Here is a 27,832-nt window from a genome sequence, read left to right as displayed (position 1 = left end):
TGTCTCTGTGATAGGATGAGTTCTTTGGGTATATGCCAAGGAATGGTATAACTGGGTCAAATGGTAGGTTCATTTGTAGTTTTTTTAAGAGTTCTCCACACTGCTTTCCATAGGGGTTGAACAAGTTTGCAGCCCCACCAGCGTACAGTGTATGCTTTTTTTCTCCACCCCTAAGTGAATTACTACTCTAATAAGAATTTAGTCAATCATAGTCAAACTTAGGAGAGCAAAATAATCCCCATCCCAATATCAGTTTTACTGTTTTTAAGCCACCAGCTTTCTTTCTTCCTTATTTTTTAGTTATAAAGCAATGATTATATTAAGACATTTTCAGATATACATCTGAAAAAAATATATATATATGAGATATGTATATCTCTTGTACCTTGTTCATATTCAACCCTCATCTTCTCTCATCCCACCTTGTCCTGTCTTGCTGGTCCCTTCCTTTCCTCAGATAGTCCCCATTCTGCATTCTTGTCACACTACATGTTATATGTGTAGAGAATTAAATCTAGATTCTACATATGAGAGAAAACATCCAATGTTTTGTCTACCTCTCCCCATTACCATCTTTTAGACCTCTTCTTCCTCCCTTATAGTCCCATTCTACTTTTATGTAATATATTTAAATTGCTTGGATGAAAGAAAATGTATTTATGTGAGTCTGATTTATTTCATGTAACATGATGATTTCCAGTTCTATCCGTTTTCCTGAAAATGACATAATTTCATTCTTCTTTACAGATCATTGTGTAGATATACTATACTTTTTCCATTTCAATTTAATAAACATTATTTTATGTATCACAATACAATTTATAAAATAACAGTGTAATAGAATGATTTAATATATTTAAACAGAAGGAAAAAGAGAAATTTCAGGTTATAGAACAAATAAAAATAGAATCACCCCCCCAAACGAATTATAACTCATTTTGTCTAAATGGTTTAATTCAACAACTGTATTCACAGATTAGTCATGTCTAATTCCTAAAAGAAAATGTAATTTTTATAATCACCTTCTCAAAGGATTAGTTTAACACCTATTGCATTATTTGAGAAATCAAAAATAGTTCTTGCTACTTTAATATTCACACAGTTGAAGTCACATATCCATGATGAAAACTAGAAAAGAAAATTTCTTTATATTCTCTTTCATGACTCCAGTGGGTTTTTTTCCCCGCAGTCTGACCTTCCTTATCACATACTATTGCCCTCTCTTGATCTCCTTTCTAAATTTTGGGGCTTTACTCACACTTACACCTAATTGTATACATACATGTAAACACGATAGACAGGGATTCACAAAAGAGGGAGAACATACAGTTATTTTTCTTTCTGAGTTTTGGTTATTTCACTTAATATACTTTCCATGTTAATCCATTTTCCTGCAGATTAAAAAATTTCATTTTTAAAAGCTGAATAAAATTCCCTTATGTATATGAAACATTATCTGGATATTCTTCTGTTGATGGACATCTAGGCTAGTTCCATTTCTTTGCTATTGTGAATATAGCAGCAGTGAACATGGATGTGCAGATATCTCTGGTAGTATTTAGAGGCTTTTGAGTATACGCACACAAGTGGTATAGCACCAGCTTTTAAAAATACTATTTTTATTTTATGTACATAAGTGTATCACCTGCATGAATGTAAGTACACCAGTATCATGCAATTCCCAAGGAGGTCAGAAGAGGTCATCTGATCCCTTGGAACTGGAGTTAGGAATAGTTGTTAGCTGCCAGATGGGTCCTGGGACTCTAACCCTGGTCCTCTACAAGAGCAGCCAGTACTCTTAACCATTGAGCCATGTCTACAGCCCCTAGCACCAACTTTCTTAAAATTGGTTTTCAGTTAATTTATCTAGTGTGACTATATATATATATATTCCTGAATTTAGAAACAGAAGATTTACATTGTAATCTTATCTTAATCACATAGCTAAATGGCAATGTGTAAGTAATTTAGGGTCTCAAAAACTTCCCCATGTATGTATGAATAGTAGCTAGGAGAATGCATCAACTACAATGTAAATGTAAATAGATGTCCATTATAAAGCCAAGTAAGGTCATGGTTACTTGGTTAAGAGCATTGTCTCCTCTTCCAGAAGGCACATGCTTGGTTCCCAGCACCCACATGGTGGCTAACAACCATCTGTGACTTAAGTTCCAGGGGATCTGACACCCTCTTCTGGCCTCTGTAGGAGCTGCATGAAATGGGTGCTACTTACATACATCCAAGTAGAGCATCCAAACACAAAAAATAAAAGTAAATAAAACAGTATTAAAACTCATAACATTGAATAAGTAAACCAATGATCTTGTTATAAAGCCTTGACTGACCCTGTATTCAAAATCCCTCTTGTCTGTGCCTCCTGAGTGCCGAGAAGGCACAAGATTAAAAGGTTTCAGTTTAGTATTACGTCTTCAATAATGGTTCATTTTTTTTCAGTGTTATTTGGACTTTTCATAGTAATCATAAGATTTTAAATGGTTCTACAAAATGTGGGCACAAATGCTCATTTTCAGATTTTACCTGGGGAAGTATGAATAAATGTCTGTTCACCCTGAATGGGTGAAGTGATCCAACCCAAGTCTAGTTTGGTGAACCAGTGGTACAGCATCAAGGAATAGTCATCTGTCCACTCTCCTTCCCACCCCCATCAAGTGTTAATTATTTACATGTCCTATATATCCCCTGAAATATGCAAGCATGATCTTGTGAGTACTCTCCCTTACAAAAGAGAGTATTGGGGCTGGAGAGATGGCTCAGCGATTAAGAACACTGGTTGTTCTTGCAGAAGACCGGGGTTTGAATCCCAGCACCCACATGGCAGCTAACAACTGTCCGTAACTCCAATCCCAGGGGATCTGACAGCCTCTTCTGACCCCCGCCAGCATTGCACACACAACACAGGTGTACTTACCAACATGCAGGCAATACATGCATACATGTAAAATAAAAATAATAAATAAAATTAAAAACAGCAACAACACCAAAGAAACCAAAAGGGAGTATTAGTAGACCCTGTCTTTAAAGTGTCTCCTGTGGGTAATCACAGCTGCTCTGATTTTTGTTTAGTTTTGGTCTTTTTGAGACAGGGTCTCCTTGTAGCCCCTGCTGTGCTGGAACTCACTATGTGGACCAGGCTGGTCTTGAACTCAAAGAGATCCACCTGCCTCTGCCTCCCGAGTGCTGGGATTAAAGGCATGCTCCACAACACCGGGCCTTGCTCTGATTTTTTAAGATGGCAATGATCCTATTAGGCCTGGAGGACAGAGTTCTACAATAGTGTGACATTTATAAAGTAATATGTTATTCAGAATTGTCTTGGCATTTGTTTGTATGTATATGTTTCAAGGGACAGGTGGGTGGAGCTTGAGGTCAGAAGACTGTTGTGCATTTTTATTGCCCCCCCCCCTTTTTTTAAGAGAGGGTTTCGCACTGGTCTGAAATTTACCAAATAGGCTAGGTTGTCTAGCCAATGAACCCTAGGTGTCTGTCTGTTTTCACCTCCCCTTCCTTGGGAATATAAGTGTGTCCTATCATCTCTGGCTTTTTTTTTTTAAATGGTGGGTATTTTTAAAAATGTGAATATTGAACTCAGGTCCTCATGCTTGCAAGGTAAGCACTTTACTAAGCTATCTCCCCAACCTCTTTTGGCATTTCTTTAGTGCTTTCCCAATACCTTTAAGTATAAGTTGAATACACTTCAGAAACTTCTTTTCATTTGCAATTGGTATTATAGCCTTTAAGTATGCTGCTTTATAAATGAAAACAAGAATCAATGCTGTTATTAGCAAGTTTGAAAATTTTTAGAATACTTTACAAGCATACAGCTATTTTTAAATGTTAATACCGGTTAGTTATATATGGATCTTGGTAATGTTGTTATTTGCGATTTAGGTGGTCTTGGAGGCATTGGAATGGGACTTGGTCCAGGTGGACAACCTATTAGTGCCAGCCAGTTGAATATAAGTGGTGTAATGGGAAATTTAGGTCCAAGTGGTAAGTTTTTTTAACTTTCTAAGTGATATATTTGCTATTTAATAAGACATATTTATTAGTCTCATATTGTATAGGAAACTCTGTTTTAGAGATGTTTAGGATGTCAACTCAGTCTGGAAAAAGAATGAGACCTTGAGAGAGCAGCTGACATGAAGAGGTTAGAGGAAGGTCAGAAGGCTTCCTCTGGGACCACTCATGTTGAAGCTTGCCCTAGTGCTATGAATACTGAAGTGTCTTTACAGCAGAATTCTCAACATAGTGCCTTGTACATCATGGGTATATAGGGTTTGCCGAATGACTGAGATAGCATAGCAGTACAAGTTTGTTTAGGAAGGTAGTTTCCTAGGTAGCTATTTAGCTGCTTATTTGGACTCTTAATTAACTTTAGAGATTGGTTTTCATACTTTTATATTCAGGACCGTTTATACTTTTTAAAGTTTGTTAAGAACCCTAACCTGGCTCTGCATAGGTAATTGTTTCTCAATATTTACTGTATTATAAAGAACTTTAATGATAATAATTGACTTGTTTAAAGTGGTAAAAATTAACCCTAACTCCAACCTTAATGTTGAAAACTATATTTAGCATATACAACCTAATATGAAACACGTATTTAACATAAATACTATTTTTAAGAAATTTTGATTTATTGATTGATTTTTTTTTTAATGTGTATGAATGCTTTCTCTGCATGTAAATGTACCTGTGCATTCAGTGCCCATGGAGGCCAGAAGAGGGCATTGGATCCCCTGGAACTGGGGTGACTGGTGGTTATTAGCCACCATGTGGGTGCTGCGAACTGAACCAGGGTCCTCTGCAGTGAGTGGTCTTAACCACTGAGCCTTCTTTCCAGCCACAATAAACTATTTCTTATAAAAACAAGTGATACTGCTTTTTGGCATCTCTTAATATTGGGCTTAATATCAGACAGCCATACTGTTTCATCTGCATCTGAATCTAGTTTGCTGTAATATCATACGTTACATAGTTTCTGGAGAATTAGAAGTTATAGTCCCAAGAGAATGAGAGTGAAACAGTCAGTAATATCAGAAGTGTTAAGTGATGGAAACAGTTTTGACCTATCGCTCTTTCAAAGGACCATACTTTGAGAATTACTTTTTAACTGATGTATCAATAAATGCTTCCATATTCCTTTTGTTGAGATGATACAAGCATAGTTTATAAGGGTAGTTGTGATCATCATTCTCATTCTGGGCCAAACATACTTTTCTGTTTATTTTAGGATATCATACCCTCCATTCTTCTAAACATATACTGCATCTATTTGTTATTTATTTTTAGTATTTTATTAGCTGTCACATTTAAAGGAGTCTTTACTTTCTAGCCTAATCTTCAAATCTACTATCATGATATTTCTGTATTGTTCTGAGAGTCAGCATTCAGTTCTACATGTTCTCTAACAGAATGTTGTAGGTGTGACTAGTGAATCTGCCTAATGTTGAAAGATACCCATCTTAAAGACCCAGGACTAGTCCACCACTATGATCTAACATGGTAAACCATCCTTCTGTATCCTGCTGCTTCTCTAGTGTTCCATTGTGACTAAACCAGTGATATCTATTTTGCTATAATGTCATTTGTTAGTCACAAAAGTCAGGTTTACTGAAAGCACATACTGTGTATTTTATTTGAGGTATGGGAATGGATGGTCCGGGTTTTGGAGGAATGAATAGAATTGGAGGAGGTATGTATAAGCATTTGTTTTTGCATGTACTCATCACCATTTTTAAGAAACTAGAAACTGTGTTGAGAATTCTATGAAAAAAATAGTCATGGTTTATTGTTGGCTCATGTCCTAAAGGCTACTAGCAAAAACTGAGCCAAATTCAACAGACTTAGGGAAAGGTGGTATGTTAAGTAGCTGCACAAGGTAGGGTAGATGAAGAACTTGCTAGTGATCGTCAGCATTTACAGGAGGTAACATTTATCTGTATAACTGGCAATCAGGTCTCAAAATTAATCTCTACTCTATAGGAATTGGGTTTGGTGGTCTGGAAGCAATGAATAGCATGGGAGGATTTGGTGGAGTCAGCCGAATGGGAGGTAGGTAAATGTATTTGGGGGCATGTTTATGCTACATTTACTTCTCCCTATTATTAAAATACCTCCTTTCCACACACTTAGGAATGGGTTCTGTAATGTCTTCAGAAGTCATATGGGCTCTAGAAAGTACGAGCATGGCAGGAATGGGGATGGGTTGTAGTGTATGAGGTAAGTTGATAGGTCGTAGAGTGTGTTATATTGATGACTTTTGCCGTCTCTTTCATTAGCTTAGACATGCTCCTGAATGGTTTGCCATGCACTGATGTACTTGAAGAAGGCTTAATTTGTTGCACAATCTTTTCAGAGCTATACCGTGGTGCGATGACTAGTAGCATGGAGCGAGATTTTGGACGTGGTGATATTGGAATAAATCGAGGCTTTGGAGATTCCTTTGGTAGACTTGGTAGGGCTGGTTGCATACTTTTTCCTTCCCCCTTTTGGGTTATAGTTTTCAAAAACTATTTTCTTTTTATTGTGGAAAGTTAAAAAATTGTAATTCATGTTAATTTGTTAACTGAAGAAAATATTTTAGGGATTTGAATTTCATAGCTCTATTTTTATAGTATTTTAAATGTTTGAACTTTATTTCCAGAAAACTTTTACTATGCAGTTACTGAGAATATGGTACCTTGGGAATTTTACAGTGTTGTTATTTAAATTAATTAGTATATTATTTTTCCATCCTTGTTTAGGCAGTGCAATGATTGGAGGGTTTGCAGGAAGAATAGGAGCTTCTAACATGGGTCCAGTAGGATCTGGAATAAGTAGGTTTAAATTTTAATAGAACTTATTGAGTAGTATTTGAATGCTTACAAAGAGTTTGCAAGAAGAGTTATTTTAATATAATACTTTGTTCTTATATGTTAATATGTCTTGTATTTTGAGAAACTTTGATAGTTAATGAGTTAAACATTTCTATTTGATCACTGTTTGAAATTTTTTTTGATATTTCTAAACTAACCTCAAGATATGTATTCAGTAACAAATCTAAGAACCATGTGTCCACCAGGAAGTCTGAGGATTTCTGTGATCATGTGTCACGAATAGCTTTTGCTTTAGCACCAGCCTGACTTCTATTTGATTTTGTACAACAGCTATGAATGATTAGCTTATTTCATCTGTAAACATCTTAAGCGTTTTAGCAGACATAGACAAAATATCAAATATTAAAACTTCCAGAAGTTGGGGAATAAGGTTGAAAGAAATGGTTATTTTCTTCTCTTCTTAAACCTTTCAAAATCACGGGCATTGCAGCACGAGAAAATGCTGAATACCTGCCATCAGTTTCCATAGCCACGTGGCAAGCCTCGTGTTAAGCCTGAGCACATGACTTCGTTTGGGCTATGCCTCCTGCTTGTCCATGTCTGGTACTTTATTAGCTTCCTTTAGTTGATGAAATTTCACAAACAGAAAGTAAACCTGCTAAGAGTGAATTCTAAAATCCTGTCAGCTGGATCCATTTGCTACCTTTGTGCTTTCTCCTCATCCTGTTCCTTGTTCCATCGTCTTTTATCTATAGTCATCTTCTTAATCCTAAGTTCCCTACCTTCCCCCTTCATCTCAGTGCTTCCATTTCTGTTTCCCAGTTTCTGCTTGTTATTAACAGAAAGCCGACTGGAAAATGGTAGTAATTTTTAGGATTTTCACATAAGAAATAATAGATTTGAGAAAAAGGGATTAGGTTTTGTGAATGGTTGTAATCAGGATAATTAAAGATAGGAAATCAAATCAGTGCATAAGAATGAAGTAGATATGAGCTAGGAGCTAAATTCTCAAATTTTGTTTAAAGGAGAATAATAATAGCTTTGTTTTTCCCTTTTCAAGTTCTATGTAATATTCTGATTATTGAAAATTGAATTGTATGGGAAACAGAGGTGGAGATACTGAGATGAAAGGTGAGCTAGGAAGGGAATATTGTGTAGGGGAGTGTGATATTATTGCAATATGTATGCTAGAGTTGTAATAATTTGAATTTATTGTTATATATTTTTGTTTCAAATATTATATTTGCTATTATTGGAAAATAAAAATTAAGAACTTACAATATTAAGATGATTGTTACAAATTTTAAATAATTTATATGATAATTTTATGATTAGAATATAATTTCATAGAGGGAGGGGTATGTAAATATATATATATGTAGTGACTAGAATTAAGATTTCTCAACTAACCAAATGTACACCAAATTCTATTTCTTGTTTTGTTGTCTGCATGAAAATAACTTTATATTTATGTTCTGTAAATGAATTTGTCTCTCTGCTTTCTCAAAACTGATTCTCCTTTTTCCTGCCTTTCTCTTTTCTTTCCATTATCTTCTGTTTTTGAAACAAAAACTTGAAACTCCCAAATCCTCCCCTGCCCTTCTTCGACTCCAGGTGGCGGAATGGGTGGCATGAGCAGTGTGACTGGAGGAATGGGGATGGGACTTGACCGCATGAGTTCCAGCTTTGACAGAATGGGACCAAGTATAGGAGCTATACTGGAAAGGAGCATCGATATGGACAGAGGATTTTTATCGGGTCCAGTGGGAAGCGGAATGAGAGACAGAATAGGCTCCAAAGGCAACCAGATTTTTGTCAGAAATGTAAGCAAACAAATGTATAGGATGCTTAAAATCTTTTCTTTCCTCATATACATATGTGACTGATACCTCTTTTCTTTCTAGCTGCCTTTTGATTTGACTTGGCAGAAACTAAAAGAGAAATTCAGCCAATGTGGTAAGTATACCAATGACTACAGATGTATTATTATTTATTGTGGAGGAAAATTGATTTTTAAGCTTTGAAACACGATGTTTAGACTTTCACCTCTTCTAGTTCCTACTCATGTCTGATTCATTTTCAAATAAATAATAGTTTTACTACCTTCCAAGTTGGAGCAGTGCAAATTAATAAATAACAAGGTTTAGTTTAGACAGTTTGCACAATAGCCTGTCATTGTCTTCTATTGATAAAGAAGTCTTGTTTTATTACTGTATTTTAAAGAGGTGAATATATTTTTGTATTAAAATTTTTTTTCTTGGGGATGGAGAGATTGTTCAGTGGTTAGGAGCACTTTCTGCTCTTGCAGAGGACCCAGGTTTGATTCCCAGTACCCACATGACAGCTAATAACTGTCCATAACACCAGTTCCAGGGGATCTGACAACTTCTTCTGACCTCCATGAGCACTACATGACATGGTTGCACTTATACACATGCAGACAGTACATTCATACACATAAAATAAAAATAATAAAAAATAAGTTTTTTTTTTCTCATGAGAAACAATAAATGGTATATTTACTTATAAATGTAGTGCTGAGGATTATCAGCATGACCCACTGAGATCCTGATATATAGTTCACAGGGAGATCCATCCTGTACACTGCATTGCCTGCAAACCACAGGGACCTTAAGGTGATAGCCATAGAACCCACTGTCAGACATAGATATGTTTTGGTTACTCTTCTAGTTCTTTTATAAACTGTTCTTAGTTATATTGAGACTAACTGCATTATTCTAATTATTCCTTAGTTCTGTAGATGATTAGGTGGTTTATTACTTTTAAAAGAAAGCCTTCTATGTGCCTATTTTTGTTATAAAATATCTTAATTGGGTGCTCGCTTCAGGAGCACACATACTAAAAATTGATACAATACAGAGGAGATTAGGATGGCCCCTGCGCAAGGATGGTACTCAAATTCATGAAGCGTTCCATACTCTTTTTTTTTTTCAAAAAAAAAAAACCAGACCATTAATTGATAAAGAGCTCTCTCTCTCTCTCTCTCTCTCTCTCTCTGCATAAAATAATGAAGAAATTAGTGTGAGGGGCATAGAGTAACAGATTTTCTCCACTTACATGGAATATCAATTTATAATCATAGTAAGATAGGCATGTAGCAGGTAATGATGAAAAGGGAGTTGCAAGTAGTACATTTGGCCTCTTAGAGTTAACAGAAAGTTATTATGTCTTTATTATTGAATATATCTTTATTATTATTTTATTTGTTTATATTTTGTGTTTTGAGACAGGATCTCGCTTTTTAACTTGGGCTGGCCTAGAGTTCACTATGTAGATCACCCAAGTGCTAGAATTAAAAGTGGTCCAGGCCTATAATCCCAGCTACTTGGGAGGCTAAGACTGGATTACCACAAATTTGAAGGCTGTCTAACCTACAGAGTGAATTCAAGGCCAGGTTGGGTAATTTCCTGAGACAGTGTCTCAAAGTAAAAATTAAAGCCAAGAATGGTGGGACTGTTGCTTAGGGGTAGAATGCTTGCCTGGCATGCATGAAGCCCTCTGTTCAATTCCAAGTACTTTAAAGAAAAGAACCAACAGTCAAATTGTACCCAGAAGTACCTCAGTGCAAGTTCATCCTCTGGGGTCTAGTCAGCCTATCTAGAGTCACTCTCTTAAAGAAGATCAGCTCTTCCTCACCCAGCAGTAATCAGCTGCCCAGTAGTCCTTTGACTAAGATTGGGACCTGCTGCCCATTTCCCCAGTTCTATGCTGGGCCTTTGACTGCTTGAGTTTGCATGGGTCTTGTGCACGCTGACACCATTTTTGTAGATTTATATGAGCAAGGTCCCAGGAGTCTGTGAGACCCTTGCTTCTATATGGTCATGCTCCACCTCCCCTGGCTCTTACAATCTTTCAGCCCCCTCTTCCGCATTAGTGCCTGAGCTCTGGGTGGGGGGAGCTCAGTATAGGAGTCTTGACCAAGGACCCACACTCTATAGACTCTTACTCTATGCTTTGGCCATTTGTGGCCTTTTGTATTCATTGCCGTCTGTTATATGAGGGAGCTTCATTGATGAAAGTTGTATTAGTATTTTCTCTACCCCTTGTTCTGCTGTGTTCTGTGAGCCTTAGGTGTAGAGGTTCCATTGTAGATTGTGTCACTTTGGGTTGGGCATTTCACAGACACTTATTCTCTGTGTGTAACCAGTTGTGGAACTCTGTAATAGTCTCTGTTGCAAAAGAAGCTTCTTCGGTGAGTTTTGACTGAGATACTTATCTGTAAATAAAAAGATCCATATTTAGCATATAGTAAGAAATTACATTTGTCTAGGGATGTGACAGCCTAAGATCTATGACTTCTCCAGCCATATGTATTCGGCTATGTTTACAGTACCACACATGAGCTCCCTCCCATTGCGTGGGCTTTAAGTCCAACTAGGTAGCTGTTGATTACCCCCAAGATACAAATGCCACTACTGCCAAAATGTAGTTTGCTGTGCTGGTCATTGTTGTAGTTATTAGGCTTGGAAGCTGGGGTTGGACTATCAATTGGTGTTCTTCCTTAGAACTTACATAGTGTCCTCCAAAACTATGAGAGCTAGCCTTCAGGGAGGTGGCTTCCAGGTCATTCCAGCTCCATTGCTCCAAGTCCTGTGTCTGAAGTATGTCCTATCTTCAGCAATAGGGTCTTACATTCTAGTTCTGGCAGGTAGTCAGGGCTGTGGCAATAGCCTCTGTAATTTTGGAACTCTCTTGGACTACCCTAGCCAACAACTGGAAGGGAAGTTTCTCCTGTCTGGCACTGTTTCAAGTTATATAGCCTTCAGCTATACACATGGACACATGTAGAGATACAGTATGTGTAATTTTTCACTAGGCATTTCTTTCTGGGTTTTCACACCAGCTGAGCTTTATTTATTTCTCCCCTCTCCCTATCTAACCCTCCCTCCTCCCTCCTCTGTTAAAGTACTTCCATTTTCCCCATTCGCCATTGATAATACCTGTCTCCTATGGTGTCCTCTCTCTTGAGCTCCTTCCCCTTTACCCATATGGTTCCTTCTATTCGCTCTTTATTCCCCTCCCATTTAAATACCCACGTTTTACCCATTTCCCCCTTGTTAACACCTGTCTCCTACTGTTTCTCTCTCACAGGCTCCTTCTTTCCCTTTACCTACCTGGTTCCTAGGATTTGGTGCTAAGAGCCACAAATGAGGGAGAACATGCGTTGTTTGTTTTTCTGAGTCAGTGTTACATGAAATCTGGTGGGGGGGGCTATGGGAGGATGTGGATGTGGAGGGGAGTATAAGATAATTAAGATATTTTGTATGAAATATACAAAAATTCAATAAAAATGTAAAATATTTTATATGTTTGTACATACTTATATGTATATAGTCATAAAACAAAAATGCAAAGAATTAACAAAGCAGAGTCATTTCATACATTCTTATAGTCTTTATTCATATAATAACTTTGATGGTAGAAAATGTTGAGGTTCTTAATTGATTATCTAGATTGCATTAATGTCATTGTTAATTTATGGACTGATAAAATGTAATAGATCTTGAATGTTGTGAGATATTATTAGTGCGAAGAAAGGAATGAAGCTTTCCATTTCATTTTGTGAAATTAAACATTTAAGAAGTAGTAATTATTTAATTTGTGCTTGGGTTATTATGCAATCATAGAAAACAAAAAAATCTTAACCAAGACAGTTGATGGCCCTAGAGGATATATTGTCTGCTCCTGGTCATCAGCCTATATTCATGCAACTAGTTCAAAATAGAGGATAGATCTTCAGTCTCTGAGTCTACATAGATAGATATGATAAAATTATATGATCTTATTTTATAACTAGGTTGGTTTTCTTAATGTCATTACTCAGCCCCTTACATTTAATCTTAAACTTATTATTTCCTGTCACTAAAGAACTGTATTTTCATGGATTGTTCCAGATAGTAAAAGTTTCATAAAGATCAACTCATCTAAAGAAAAGAAAACACCTTTTTTGGCCCTATCAGGGATAATATTATCTACTGGGTTCACATAGTCCTTTATCCCTAACTTTCTTACAGCTTTTTTTTTTTTTTTTTTTTAAATAATGATTTGTTGATTTTATTTTGTCCCAGATTGAGGCTCTTAAGTATAAGAATTAGCTTTTTATCCTAGTACCTTTCATTACCTCTGTACGTATAGTACGAGTTATGGAATGTTCATAAGCTCTCTGATCTAGTCTTCTTTCAGTTATTCATGTACTCATTAAATCTATGATTACTGATTTTTGGCAGCCTGCTAAACACTTTGAAGGTGAAAAGATTCAGATGCCAGAATTCTCAGAGGACCTGCACTATGAATTTGTGTACAATGTTGTTGATTATAGTTTTATTTTACATTAATTTAAAATGCCAGGATGAGATGCAATTCTTGTTAAAAGCAAGTGAGTTGGTAATTGTTTACTACTGAGAGAAAGCAGCATAGTAGAATTTTTCTGAAGGATGTTGGTAGCCTTTGTAGAAGTAACTATATGGACCAGACTGAATAGCCTCTAGCTATGAGTCCCTAGGCCCCAGAGGAGTGAACGGCCTGGAGAGATGAGCTATGGCAGTAAGTATGGATAATCTCTGCCTGTGTGGTTTCAGTGAATAACATTTCCAGATCAGATAAGACATTATGTTAAAAAGTAGAAATGAAATTTAACAGATAAAAGCAAAGTGGAGTAAATACTGACAGTGTAAACAATACTGAGTTGACTATTACTGTTTTTGTTGTTGTTTTTATATTTGAGACAGAGTCTCATGTATCCCAGACTGGCCTCAGACTTGAAGTTGCAATGCAACAACAATGATCTTGTACTGATCCTTTTTCTTCCACCTCTGGAATGCTGGGATCATAAGCGTGTGCTACCATACCTAGTGTATGCCATGCTAGAGATTGAACCCTTGGTCTATGTACATGTGTAAGTACTCTACCAGTACTGAGCTACTTCCCCAGCCTTCAGCTGAATGGTTTTTTTGTTTATTTTTTTATGAAACTATGTTAGAAGGTGTCCTTTTGAGGTCAGGTAGGAGCAACACTTACATCAAAGTTAGGGCTTTTTGTTTGTTTGTTTGTTTGCTTATTTTGAGACAGGGTTCCCCATATCCCCAGCTGGCCTGGGCTCCCTGTGGAGTCCCTATGTGGTCTCACAGAGAACCACTTGTCTCTCTGCCTCCAGAGTGCTGGGATTAAAGATGTGTGCTGAAGTTAGGGAATTTTGATAGACTTCTGCTTGGAGTAGGATTAACAGAACAGTAGCTATTGAAAGGCATTTTGTGAAAGGAGAAAGTATGCAACTCAACACAGATAAATTTGCATGGTACTTTAGTCATATTGAAAGGTGGCTAAATTATTGTATTGGATTCAAATTTAGTTCTGTTGTTTCCCTTCTGAATTAGCTTACTACTACAGGTTAATGACTTTCGGTTTTACTTTCTAGTCTATTATAAAAGTTTCTTTTAAATTTTATGTTAAGGTAATATCATACTTGCCCAATTCTGTATCATCTCCCCATTTTTTTAAAACCATGAATTACACTGATGACAAAGAAGTTACAGTAATACATAATTAAATGTCCAGTTATTGCCAGAGTATTAACTGATTTGTTTGAACTGAGACATCCATTTTTCTGCCATATCACTTTATGTATAAATTTTAGTGTTTTTCTGTCTTGATATAGTAAATTCATTTTACCTGACACAAGCAAGTAATGACCTCTTTGGTAGTAAAGGCAGGTTTGTTTGCTTGCTTTCAGTGTTTGTTCTCTTGAGCACAAGCTGAATAAGTAAATGTTCTTTGTTGCTTAGTGAGAGTGTGGTGTTACTCTATGCATCTCCCTTAAACAATGTCTGCTACTAAACTAACCCGCTGACAAGTCCTCCTGCTGATAAAGTATGTCTAGTAATTAACTGTCCTTCATGAAGTGATTAGAAGGGCTAAAAAAATTATGGGCTCAATATACCATCAAGGGTATACATACCCTCAATATACTATCTTTTGCACCTTTATAATTCAGTAAAAAAATAGTTTCACATCTCTTTAAATATAATAAGATACAAATGAGTAAAAGCTCTGTTTCCCAGTTCTTCTAAACCCTTATAGGCCCCCAAATACAACATTATTGAGGCCAGCATAGGAAGACACATGGCATACTTAGAGTAAAATAGACCTCTTTTTATCCTGTCATAGTAATTCCTTAGTGATATGTATTCGTAACAAGATTGAATATAGATAAATGAACTGACTCTTCAGAGCTGGACCCCCATGTTAATTCAGCTTATGTTAATGGGGTCAAATAATTAGCCTTTCTGATTTGCTCCCCTTCTGTCTGGGAAATATTCTGGTCTTCTGGCTCAGTATGATGCAGGATTGTAACACTTTAGAACTTCAGTGCAAAGAAAGATTGTTTTTAATTATTACTGCTATACACCATGTGAAAAATGTAATTTTGAGCTGGGCGTGGTGACGCACAACTTTAATCCCAGCACTCGGGAGGCAGAGGCAGGTGGATAGATCTCTGTAAGTTCAAGGCCAGACTGGTCTTCATAGTGAGTTCCAGGACAGCTGGGGCTACAGGGAGACCCTGTCTCAAAAAGACACAACACACAAAAAAGTAATTTTGTTCTAAGATTTCCATGATGTGATATTTCTATATCAGTGTGCTTGTTATCTCTACATTGAGAAGCTTGTGGTAGATTTTATTTACTAAGGCATGTGCTGCTTCAAGCATGATTAATAGACTTTAACAGTAGAACATTCATTAATAGTAAATAATTTCTAAATAAATTTCTCTGATAGAGACACTTTTATTTGTAAACAAGCACCATAACTTTAATTTTTGCTTCTCTTATAATTATGTTGTCTTCTGTTAGAATTGTGATTTCAATTTTTTTCTCTTGTGGTTATGTGATATTTTCTCTTTAGGTCTAATTTTAATGATCTGAAACTAACTTTTTCTCCTAAATCATTTATTTTAGAAAGAAAGTATATCAATTTGTGTTTTTATAGGATTAGGAAGAAACAGAAAATTTAGAACTCAGCTGGGTGTGACGATGCATGCTTGTAGTCACAGCACTCAGGAAGGCTGAGGCAGAGGATTACACATTCTATACCTGTTTGGGCTATAGAGTAAATTCAGTGTCAGCCTGGTCAACTTAATGAGACACTCATCTCAAATGTTTTTTTTAAAATGTCAGGAATATAATGTGGCTAGCTCATTGTCAAAATACTGGCTAGTATGTGCAAGGCTCAGTCCCCAGGCCTGTAAACAAAGAGCTCTAGACAGCCTAGAACTCTTTGTATTCACCTCACTGAGATATCTTTGGGTAGTTTAACCATGAAGAAAAATGTCTATGAACCAGTCTCTAGAGTCTTAAGTATCCAAACTGTGTGAAGACTCAGTATCGTAGCTAGGTGATCTTACTGTGTAGAAGACTTGAGATCATTGTGAGGTTAGGAATTTCAGTGTCTTGAGTGCTGATTTCCTAAACCGAGGGGGGCAATTTAAGAGAAAAATGGAGAATCTTGTCTGAAAGATTGAAAGACGGTTTATGTAAGAAATAGTGACATATTTTCTTTTTTTTTTTTTTTACTTTTTTCTATAATTGTTTACTATTAACAAAATATGAATATTTCACAATTTCTTTTAAAAATATTTTACTATTTTTATTTTAATGTGTATAAATATATTGCCTGCAGGTATGTAAGTGCACTTGTGTCACACAATGCCCATGGAGGTCAGAAGAGGGCATTAGATCCCCTGGAACTGGAATTACAGGCAGTCGTTAGCCACCAAGTAGATACTGGGAACCTAACCCAGGTCCTGTGGAAGAGCAGCTAGTGCTCTTAACCCTTGAGCCATCTCTCCAGCCCCTAATTAATTTCTTTAAATTAATAACCTTTTCACAGGATATCTTCAATACTTGTTTAATTAAGAAACATCAACTCTTAAGTTGTAAAACACCATGAATGTTGTTAGCATTGGAAACTAATTGATATTTGTATAATTTGTATAAAAGGGTTAATTCAAATCTTTGAACGTTTCTAACTAGAGTTAAAGTTACTTTATGGTAGCTTGAAATCTGAATATGCACAGGGATTTTTAGAGTCTTTAACCTTTAACACTGTGAATGTCTCTAGAAACATAGTAATCCAATTGGTTGGACCCAGCTAAGTAGGAAAGACTTTATCAACTAAAAAACTAGAATTTTTAATCTAAATTATGATGATAATGAGAGAATACTTTATCCTTTTACTAAATGAATTATTTGAAATTTGATGATCAGATTTTATCCATATACTAAGTTTGCGTGTTTCCCCATTGGGTAATGCCTTCACTTGCTGGATAGCCATGCCTTAAGAGTGGGAAAATGGTATGAAAAATAATTAATCCTACTTAGGTATACCTACTAAAGACATATTTTCTTTTTATAGTTCGAAGATTTGCTTGAGTGAACCCTATTGTTGCTTGTAACCCGATGGTGTGGTACTTAGACTTAGAAAGACCTAAGTTTTTAAGTAAAACTAAAATAAGGCAGGCATTCTAACCTTAAAGTCCTTAAAAATTCTGCATAATCCCTTTCAAAATCCTCGTAAATTCTCCCATTTGCAAGGTACTCTTCTTTAATAAAGTTCTTTTTCAGTGCTAGCATCCAGATGTTAAGAGAATTCTAGAAGTTGCACTGAGTTTACTTCTTAAAAACATACGTATCATAAGTCATGTGTGTGTGTATGTTTGTGTGTGTGATTTTTTACTAGAAAATTTCATTACTGGGTTTTTATGTATTTTTGTCTCATTTTACTAGTAGTTAGCTAAATATTTATATCTACTTTAACCATTATAATGTAATTTTTGTGTGTTAGTTTGTTCCATAGCTTTTGAGTGGGACAAATTAAAGAATTTTCTGGCTTGTCTTACAGGATCATGGGTTTGAATCAGTCTGACATTGTCTTAGAACACTTAGTCTTGAGAAGGAGAGAGATTGACTTCAGATGGTTTTAAAATGAAAGGCAGCCCGGAGGTGGTACATGCCTTTAATCCCAGCATTCAGGAGGCAGAGGCAGAGGCAGATCTCTGGTATTAAGGGCAGCCTGGTCTACATAGCGTCTTCTAGGCCAGGTGGGGCTACAGGGAGATCCTGTCTTAAAAAAGACCAAAATAGGATGTGTGAATCAGAGATCACTCAGATCATGGTTTTGAAAGGAAAACATCCTTATGCATTGAGAGTAAATATTCATTTCCTTCATCTGGAAAGGGCTTATACAATTTTCTGTTTGTTTGTTGTTTTAACAGATTCTCTCTTTTACCTTTCCCTCTTTCGTACCTTCATAAAACTAAATGTGTCTCCCTATCTGGTTTGGTTGACAGACTAAAATATTCAAAGTCTAGCTTGATTTGATTACAGGTTCGTCCAGGGATGAGGGCAGTATTATGTAAGTAGTCACCCTTAAGCTGTTTGGGTTGGGTCATCAGGCATCCTGCTGAATTGTAGTCTTACTTTTCGTTTGTTTACCTGTAATTATTAGTAACTCCTCCCTTTACTCTCAGGAGTGTTCTTGTGTAAGTCATGGATTTTTGTGGCCACTTTGTATTTTTGATGTGTTACTGATTTACAGTAACTATAAATTTACTGTTCTAGATGTTAACTGTATAGAGAACATTTGTCTGGTTTTGTTTCTTTAGCCAGAACTACTCTGTGAGTTCCCTGTAACATCATTGTTTTTATCTTTACTGATCTAAATCTGTTGTCTTTTATGAGTATTGCCTTATTTGATACCATCCTCACAATTTTGAATCCAGATTGTAATAATGCATAAATAAATGACTTTGTCACAGTAGGAGCAAAGTAGAATTGGTGGGGCCTTTTATGACCTGGTAGAAATTAGATTTCTGAATAGTTGTTCCTCTTTGTAGGGGAAGAGTTAGTGAAGTAAGAATACAAGGGAAGGAAGAAAGATTTGGGAGATTTAACAGTGAGCAAACTATTCTAAAAATTTTTGACTAAAGATATAAGCCTGTTATGCGTCATGATGAGTTTGTGGCGTTTGTGCTAGCTAGGCTTACTGCCATAAAGTTCACTTTAGAAAATAGGAATTTAACACAAAGCTTAATGTCCAATTCTAATTATATAGGCTAGTGTATGTATATATAGTCACTGTATAAAATTAACTTCAGAACATAAAATAAGAATTTGCTCATGATTATTTTTATATCATTAATATTTTTAACCAAGTTACTCATCCCAATTGCCATGAGAAATTTGAAAATTGTATGGTAAAATGGAGTCCATTGAAACAGACTAGTGATTGTATGACTTTTCTTTTGCAGGTCATGTAATGTTTGCAGAAATAAAAATGGAGAATGGCAAGTCGAAAGGCTGTGGAACAGTTAGGTTTGAATCCCCAGAATCAGCTGAAAAGGCCTGCAGAATAATGAACGGCATCAAAATCAGTGGCAGAGAAATCGATGTTCGTTTGGATCGTAATGCATAATTTCAAACATGGTTGGAACATTCCTTCATCTGTTTGCTGAATTTACTAGTAAAAGTCATTTTTTAAAGTAATGTTGTATGCTTACAAATGCTGTAAAAATGAACTTAAAACTCCCACCAGCTTTTAACAGTACAATGTTAAAAATATACTGTGATTTTTGTTATCTCAAGTTTGAGTTTCTAAAGACAGCAAGTCTGGTTGTTCAGTTTAAATGGATGGTTACACCGTTTTTAATGAAACAAGCCATCTTCTTGTTTTCAGTCTGACATAGTAGAATCTGTTCTAGTTCTCCCAACTTTTATCAACTTATTGTAAGTTAAAAGATAAATGTTTTCTTTTTCAAAATTTCTGCTTTATATGTAATTGTTTATGAAAAGAAAGGGCTCAGACAAATTAGGATGTGAGTTTGGTTGGGTTTAAATTTTCTTGAGTTATAAAAAGTAAGTGTTACATTCTAAAGTTGAGGATATTTTTTATTTGACTTAAATGAAGAAATGGATTTTTCCTTCTCCACTCCTCTACCATTCATGTTTTCCAGGTAACATTATTAAAAATATCAAACTCCACAGCCCTTTATTCTATTAGTTCCAATAATTCCGAGTTCATATAGAACGGACACTGTAGCAAGTCCCAAGTATAGCAATAGGCAGGCTACTCCCAACTTTCTGTCTAGTTTCCAGCCATTAAAATGAACTGCTGAAAACAGAAAAATAATTGAAATGTTTAGGAAGATGGTTATGTAAGTGAGTCCCTTGCTATTCACTTCTACAGGAGCTGATGCATTTGTAAATGCAGTTTTAATAAACCATGGCAGACCTAGGCATAGCATATCAAACACATTGGATCCCACGATGTTCGATATAGCCATGTCTCCTTTACCTGCAAGAGAACAGCATGTTGTTAAAATGTGCATACCAGTACTATATTTTATTAATAATCTTCATAAGAAAAACACTGGATACTTTTTGTTGTTGGTTAGCTTCAGAAAATTATTGTTGTTAGATCAAGAATCTTACTGAATTTGTATTTTTCTTGGGTTAGTATTTAAAGTCTTAACATTTATTTAATAATTATCTTTATTTATTAAACCATTTTTCAATAAGGTATGCAGCTTACTTGTTGCTTTTCATTCTCATTAACATAATTACTATTTAATGCACATTTCAGGTAAATATAATTTGGGGGATTAGGTTCGTGAAATTAATCTGTTATTAAAATAGTAAACTCTTCCTCTTGAGTCACTATTTTCTTCAAAGTTTGTTATTGAGGAAATAAATACTAAATTTACTTTCACCTGGTTTATTTTGGTCAAGTGGACGGAGTGCCAGTGCAGTCTGAGGAACTCCAGTCTTACCTTTTCTTGCAACTAACACACTTGCGATTGTGTCTGGTATGCTTGTACCTGCTGCCAATAAAGTAAGGCCCATTACTGTGTCTGGGATTCCTAGTGTTTCCCCTGTAACGAGCATAGAAATTACAGTTTATAAATCTGAGGTTTCATAGATTAACCGTGTTTAGAATTCTGAACCAATATATGCTTACTTGCTTTTTAGCAAACTATTTGAATCAGATTGGTAATTTGGATAACTCAGGTAGTACAGTTTTTTTTTTTTTTTTTAATCTTTTTGAGATAGGATCTCCCTATATCCCCGGCTTGCCTAGAACTCCTCATGTAAACCAGGCTGACCTCAATCTCATAGAGATAGATCCGCCTGCCTCTGCCTCCTGAGTGTTGGGATTAAAGGTTTGGGCCACCATACCTGGCAGTACATATTTTTAATGACAGATATCTGAAGATATTTAGTAGTTGAAGTTCTTGTAATGAGAAATCTCCCTATTTGGCATCTTTAGGCAAGTTGTGGATGTCTACTTTTACCTCTTTAAAACTGTGGCTTGCTATATCTGAAACTGATTTCTTTACTGTTTTCTCCTTTTAAGCAATTTCTTAAAGTAGTCAAGCATTAAATATTATAATTTACTCTTTTAAAAAGTACTATTTTAGTGAAATACCTGATTTTATTGTTTTCTTTAGAAAGTCCATAAATCTCTGAAGTAAACAAACCCTTTTTCTTTCCTATTTGAATCTAATATATGGTCCCAATTTCTTAATGCTCTCCAAAATTTTATATCAGAAATATGTTCATTCTGGGAAATAAAACCAGAGAAGGGTTAAGGAAAAGAGTTAGGGAAATTTAACTGCTCTTTTAATGTTGTAATTGGAAACAAGGTATGAATATTTTCATTTTGATTTCTTAAAATGCCAATTAAAAGAACAGCAAAAGATACTAGAAACATAAAATGACACTTGTACCTTTTTAAGGCATTCACAATATATTTATGTTGCTATATTACAAAGCAAAAAAAAAAAAAAAAAAAAACCCAAAAAACCCCACCATAATTTAGTTAAAACAATGAACACTTACCATCTTCTTAAAATGCTGGCTCCTTCCTCTGTTTTTCATTATGGAATAGAATTCAGTATAAAGAATTACTGTGAACTCCATGTAATGTGATTTAATTTTAGCATTTTAGAAAGATAACCTATTTGATGTCATTTATGATTCCTTGAGTTTTACTCCAGGTTGTGTAATAGTGAGAAATGCCCTTGGTTTGTAAGATGCAACTTATAAAACCCAAATGATCAGGTTCTGATACTAATTTTTAATCTTCTATATAAATAGTGCTTATTTCTAGTCTTGCTGAGGAAGGTGTATGCTCCCTAGACTACTTTAAGTGAACATATGCATTCGTTCTTACATGAAACAGTTTTCTTGTTGTGCTGTTATATTTAAAATACATACCAGTTATTGTGACCATCCAAACCAGGATGTATGTGAATGCAGATATCCATAGTGCAGATATGAAAAAGGTTATCACAAAGTAGTTTTTCCAAAACTTTCTTCTGCAATCCGGTGTTGTTAGAAAAAGTAATGTAATAACAGGAAGAGATAGTACCCAAATAATTCTTTTTAAGTCTGCTTCAGGGATGTTGAAAACACTTGGTGGATCTGTTGTGGAAAAATTAAACAACTTTGAATTTTTTATAATGGGCAATTGTGTTATAAATGCCTCCCCCCTTTTTTTGGTCTTTTTGAGACAGGATCTCCCTGTAGCCCCAGCTGGCCTGTATTCACTATGGAGACCAGGCTGGCCTGGAACTCACAGAGATCTGCCTGCCTCTGCCTCCTGGGTGCTGGGATCAAAGGCGTGTGCCACCACACCCAGCCAAAATGCCCATTTTAAATGGGTTGAAATAAATTAGCTATATCAGTTTTTGAACGGCTGTACATTTGAATACTTCATTACTGGTATTGCTGGCAAAAAGAAGCATAACAGAAACTAAGACAGATAATATAAGTTAAGATATTCAACGTTTCTTGACTTAAGGCTCTAAATTAATAAAAATGTCTTGGACTGTTTGCTGAACATGCTAGTGATGGTGTTTACAAAGTAGGAATTAGCTCTCCTTGCTTGACAGTAATGTGGATTGTCTCCAAGAACTGTGTTTTTAAGACTAACCTGGCTTCTCCCCCAGACATTCCATTGCCCCCTTTTCCAACACTGATGATACTTACAGTTTGTCCTATGATAGCACATGCTTAGGGAATATAAAAATTCTTTCGTGCTTTTTTAAATTGTGTATTCTAATTCTTACTGTAAGTAGATTTGGGGGGGGGGTCTGTTTCATTATATACTAAATTTAGGCTTCACAATTGCCAAAAAGAACCTAAAGAAAATAGGAACTAGTATAGGCTTTTCAATGTAATTTACAAAATTTGTATATACTTTTAACACAAAATAATTTAGACTGGTTCTTTGTGTGTTTTTTTTAATAAAACTTAAAAATTAGAGCAGTGTACCTTAAAGACTACAAATTATGTTTTATAAGGAGAGATGTCATGTTTCAATTTTCGAAGTGGTAAATTAGAAATTCTCTTCCTAATTACTGACTAAATTTAGAATCAGTTTTATAAAAAGTGACTCCAGTTTCTGCTTAGATCTGACATTGTCATATTGAAAATATCTGCCTGATGTTTAATGCTGTTCACATGGCATGTTTAAACCTCACCTGCCGTTTTTTTCTTTCTCTTCCTCCAAACCAACTACTTTCCTCAGTTGCCAGTTTGTTATAAGGGTTAGCTTCCATTGTCTTAGTCAGTGAAAGATTAAAACCTTGGAGCCAACTTTGCTCCCTTTCTGGCCTCCCACTGTCTTTCTGGTGCCAAAGTTTGGTAATGTTATCTTGGCTTTGAATTCTTCCCCAGTCTTGAATTCTGTCTCGCATGTGTTGTGCTCTTTCATCCCTACTGCCTTCTCTGTCTAGGTGTCTGTACACTTCAGCTGCTGTAAGAGCCTCCTACAGATCTCCCTTCTCTTCTTATTTCAGTTCTGTGAATATCGTTTCAGGGTAAGGTCTGTAAGTACAGTTCTCCTCATAAACCTTCCAGGACGTCTCCATTTTCCTTCTATCACCTTTCTTCTTCTTCCTTACTATGCATTTATTGACTTAGGACTGTTTATGCAAGTACTTTAATAGGCATTTTGTTAATGTTCCTTGACCTCAGTCCACACAACATGCTCTTATCCCTGAATGATTTATATAATAAGATTTTAGTAACTATTACTTATTGATTATAATATCAGGTCATTGAGCTAAAATCTTACCTATCCTACAAGGCTGTTCAAATGTTCCTTTCTCCATGTGAATTTCCTATCTAACTGTTCCCATCAAATTTTATATACAATCTGCCTAATGTATGAACTATAGTTACTCTTTTGTCTTTTTATGGCACTGTTACCTCTGAACTTTTAGCTCATTTGGGGGCTGGGGAGTTGCTCAATGGTAAAGTCCTGTACAAGCATGAGGAACTGAGTTCAGATCCCCAGGACCCATGTAAAAGTTGAGTGTAACAGAGACATACAGATCAGATCCATAAAGCTTGCTCCCAGCCAGTCTAGTCAAATTGGTGAGCTATAGGTTCAATAAGAAGACTGTCTCAAAAAATAAGAAAGTGGGCTAGAGAGATGGCTCAGGGGTTAAGAGCACCAGGTGCTCTTGCAGAGAACCTGGGTTTGGTTCCCAGCATCCACATGGCAGCTTAACAGCTGTCCTTAAACTCCAGTTCCAGGGGATCTGATGCCCTCTTCTGACCTCCATGGGCATTGCACAACATGGGTACACTTACATACATGTAGGCAATACACTCATTCACATAAAATAAAAATAATATAAAAAAATAAAAAATAAGGCAGAGAGCTATTAAGGAATGACACCCAGTGTTGATTCTGCCTCCATATGCATGGACAACCCATTCACACAATATTAGTTGAATTTTTTTTTTTTTTTGATCTTTTTGAGACAGGGTCTCCGTGTAGCTCCAGCTGGCCTTGAACTCACAGAGATCCGCCTGCCTCTGCCTCCTGAGTGTTGGGATTAAAGGCTTGTGCCACCATGGCCAGCTAATATTAGTTGATTTTTAAAATAGCTAAAACTCTTTAGAGGCTGGGAATTGCATTTACTCATCTCTGACTCTCCACAGTGTCTGTTACATATGTGATAACTACTCACTTGAAAATGAGATTCTCAGATTTTTCTAGTGGGTAGACTTAATAATGGGTAGGATATAGTCATTACCTTCAGAAACCTGACTAAGACCATGTAAACTTATAGAAAGCTGTGAGAAACCAGAATCTTCATGAAATATCCCACTGTCTGTCCTTGATTGCTGACGAGTGAACAGCTGGCTCTCATCTTCCCATGCCAGCAGTGTCTGCTGCTCACGTCTGTCCTCCATAGCTCTGGCAAGGCAGGGGCAGAAGGGACTGCATTTCTTTGTAACATATTGGTTGATTTTAACGTCGAAACATAGCAGCAAAACATACAATCCATATATCAGAAGTAGTAAAGTTCCTTCATACCTATAAAAAAATTTGCATTTAAATGAAGTCATTTTAGAGTAACTTTTAAGCAGCATTAAAAAAATACTTTTCTGACAAAAGCAGCATTAGAGCAATCAAGGAGCCATTCCTAGACACTTTTGTTCTGTGAGCTCGCCTGGCACTTTCTGTTACCAAAACGGACCACAAATCCATTGTCTATATCTATAGATTCCTTCCAAGTATTACGCATAAAATGCCTTGAAAATAATAATTGGAGATTTTCTTTTTAAATTTTTTTTTGTTTTTTAGTTTTTTTTGAGACAGGGCCTCCCTATAGCTCCAGCTAGACTGGAACTCGCTGTGTAGACCAGGCTGCCTGGAACTCACAGAGATCCATCTGTCTGCCTCTGCTTCCTGAGTGCTGGCATTAAAGGCATGCGCCACCACACCTGACTAATTGTAGATTTTCAAAATAAAACTAATAATGGATAATTAATGGATTATTTTCCACCTTAGTTCATTGAAATAATTATAAAAGAATAGACTATTAATTTAGTCAGATTTTCTGGTTTAGGAACTTTGAGTAGACTATTCAGAATATTTGGACATTGGTTGGAGCTTTCTAATTTGCTATACCGAGATTTAAATAAAATCAGGAAAGTGAGAGGGATTGTTGGTTTTGACATAGGGTCTTACTATATAACCCAGGCTGACCTTGAACACTCCGTATACCCCTGATTGGCCTCAAATTCTCAAATTTACAAGTCTCATGCCTCTGCCACTTGAGTGCTAGAATTTCAGGTCTGTAATACCAGGCCTGGCCCCTTTTTGATGATTTTAATGTAGCTGAGTTTGGCTTATATTCATGAGAAATAAAATATATTCTCAGAAATGAGATGAAAACAAAAGGTACCAAGAATTGTTTCTGTACTTTGGTTTCCTGCTTTACTGTCATTATTAACTAATTCGATCACATTTGAATCTTGTATATTTTATTTCATAGCCAGTGAGTGGCTTTTCTGCTACAGCTAAAAGAACAGAATTCCAGATTTCCCGAATGAGGGAATGCTTTCAGAACTTGGATACTTTCCCAGTTGGTCCCTTGCAGATAACAGTCACTTTCCAGGATCTCTGCTCTGCTAACAGCCCGACCTTAGGAGCCAGGCTGTAGCAGGATGTTTAGCTTAGAGATGTTCTTCCCTCCCTTTACTCTCTTTTAGGGTCCTCTGGACATGTGCATGTGAAGCTATGTGCTTTACATTTCTTTTATTTTCTAGTGCCTAACTTAATGGTAAACACCTGGAGATGTTTGGGCTTCTTTGGAAAGTTTATGACTGTCCACTAAATCAAGCTGTGTTTCATTTTCTTAGGCCAGCTCAGTCCAGAGGAGAAGCAAAGTTTTTTGTTTTGTTTTGTTTTGTTTTGTTTTATATTGACAAACATTTTTGGTTCTTAAAGAAGGCTACAGTTCCTTCTGTTTAGAGAGCTTTAAAGACATTTGAAATAATGAAGGGACTTGACTTTCAGTGTTTCTTCAATCTGTCATGACCATTACCACTTTTTAATAAGGCCAGGTAAGCAACAACCTAGTAGAAGAGAAAGGCATCAGGGGCTTCAACAGATAATGAAAATTGGGAAACTTTCTGAAAGGGGGGCTTGGAAGAAAGAAAGAGTGATAGCCTAGGAGGGAAAAAGGAGACCATGATGATGAGAGAGAAGAATCCACAGCAGTTGTGAGCAGGTTAGCTCAGAGACCTGGAGTGTCACGGGTGGGCGAGAAGTGAGTGCACTAGCACCTGAGGAACAGAATACTGCTAACATTCTTCCTGTAATTGTGCTTTATATTAGGGTAACAGTTACTCGAAACTTACCAGTAAACTTGGTTGTCAAATATTATGCCAAAAACTGCTCCTACACTAATTGCATATGCTGCACAGTCTCTGAATAGGGGCCAACATGATAGTGTTGAAACCTGTAAAATGATAATTTGATTTACTGTTTTCATTACAGTGTAAGTAATTCAAGTACAATGCTTAGTATAATACTATGTTTGTATATTTGTAGCTAAATATTGTTATGCTTTTCATATTACATAGATTAAAAAAAGAGTTTAAGAAAATTGTTTCTAAACCCGTACTGATATTATTCATAAATTTGACTAAGAACCTTTTGTGGATTAAACAAATCAAATAAATGTTTTTCTACTGATTATTAAATTTGATTGAACACATCACTAGTGCCATGTTTTTCATCTCAATTAATTTTAGAATTTCTCAAGACACTACATTTTATTGAATAGAGTTCTTACATACCACATTAGATAGCAAGCCACAAGCTGCACAGATACCAAGGAGATTATAAATTGCAGAGCCTAGAATGGTGCTGATGCCAATATCTCCCTTTGTGACAAATACACCTGTGAACAAAATAGTAGCTAAGTTAGAGTTCATTTGAAGAAAATAAAAATCACATCTGTTCTAGTTTGCTCTTCATTGCTGTGACAAAATACTCTGACCACTACCAACTTGGGGAGGAAAGGGTTTATTTGTCTTACATCTCCCAGGCCACAGTTCATCAGGGAGCCCAAGGTAGGAACTCAGGGCAGGAACCTGGAAGCAGGAGCTGGA

The 27,832-nt window shown here is 36.0% G+C and overlaps 2 protein-coding genes and 1 non-coding gene across 6 annotated transcripts in view; 2 read left to right on the top strand and 1 right to left on the bottom strand.

Annotated features, from left to right (window-relative positions):
• The window catches only part of Myef2 (myelin expression factor 2), a 50,028-nt gene extending 29,492 nt beyond the window's left edge, over nt 1-20,536 (top strand). The window contains exons 10-17 of one of the 4 annotated variants that reach the window (XM_008849353.2): nt 3,910-4,011; nt 5,666-5,716; nt 6,007-6,075; nt 6,380-6,478; nt 6,768-6,839; nt 8,454-8,662; nt 8,744-8,795; nt 19,162-20,535. In XM_008849353.2, the coding sequence (XP_008847575.1) occupies nt 3,910-4,011; nt 5,666-5,716; nt 6,007-6,075; nt 6,380-6,478; nt 6,768-6,839; nt 8,454-8,662; nt 8,744-8,795; nt 19,162-19,325 (818 nt within the window). In that variant the 3' untranslated portion in view covers nt 19,326-20,535. Of the gene's footprint in view, nt 1-3,909; nt 4,012-5,665; nt 5,717-6,006; nt 6,076-6,379; nt 6,479-6,767; nt 6,840-8,453; nt 8,663-8,743; nt 8,796-19,161 lie in introns of all 4 variants that reach the window. The other 3 variants (XM_008849374.3, XM_008849358.2, XM_008849365.3) reach the window with 3 other exon arrangements.
• Nucleotides 9,675-9,782, top strand: LOC115067052. The gene has a single exon (XR_003846490.1). It is a non-coding gene; the product is annotated as a U6 spliceosomal RNA (small nuclear RNA).
• Nucleotides 19,840-27,832, bottom strand: part of Slc24a5 (solute carrier family 24 member 5) — a 23,102-nt gene continuing 15,109 nt past the window's right edge. Inside the window, exons 4-9 of the mRNA XM_008849382.3 lie at nt 27,518-27,621; nt 27,077-27,177; nt 24,961-25,244; nt 22,127-22,333; nt 20,680-20,781; nt 19,840-20,204 (exon numbers count right to left, since the gene is read on the bottom strand). Of these exons, the coding sequence (XP_008847604.1) occupies nt 19,882-20,204; nt 20,680-20,781; nt 22,127-22,333; nt 24,961-25,244; nt 27,077-27,177; nt 27,518-27,621 (1,121 nt within the window). The 3' untranslated portion in view covers nt 19,840-19,881. The remainder of the gene's footprint in view (nt 20,205-20,679; nt 20,782-22,126; nt 22,334-24,960; nt 25,245-27,076; nt 27,178-27,517; nt 27,622-27,832) is intronic.

This window comes from Nannospalax galili, unplaced genomic scaffold (assembly GCF_000622305.1).
Source record: "Nannospalax galili isolate Female #2095 unplaced genomic scaffold, S.galili_v1.0 scaffold891, whole genome shotgun sequence".
Lineage (NCBI taxonomy): Eukaryota > Metazoa > Chordata > Mammalia > Rodentia > Spalacidae > Nannospalax > Nannospalax galili.
The sequence above is the reverse complement of the archived record's forward strand: the minus strand, read 5'-3'. Positions and strand labels throughout refer to the sequence as shown.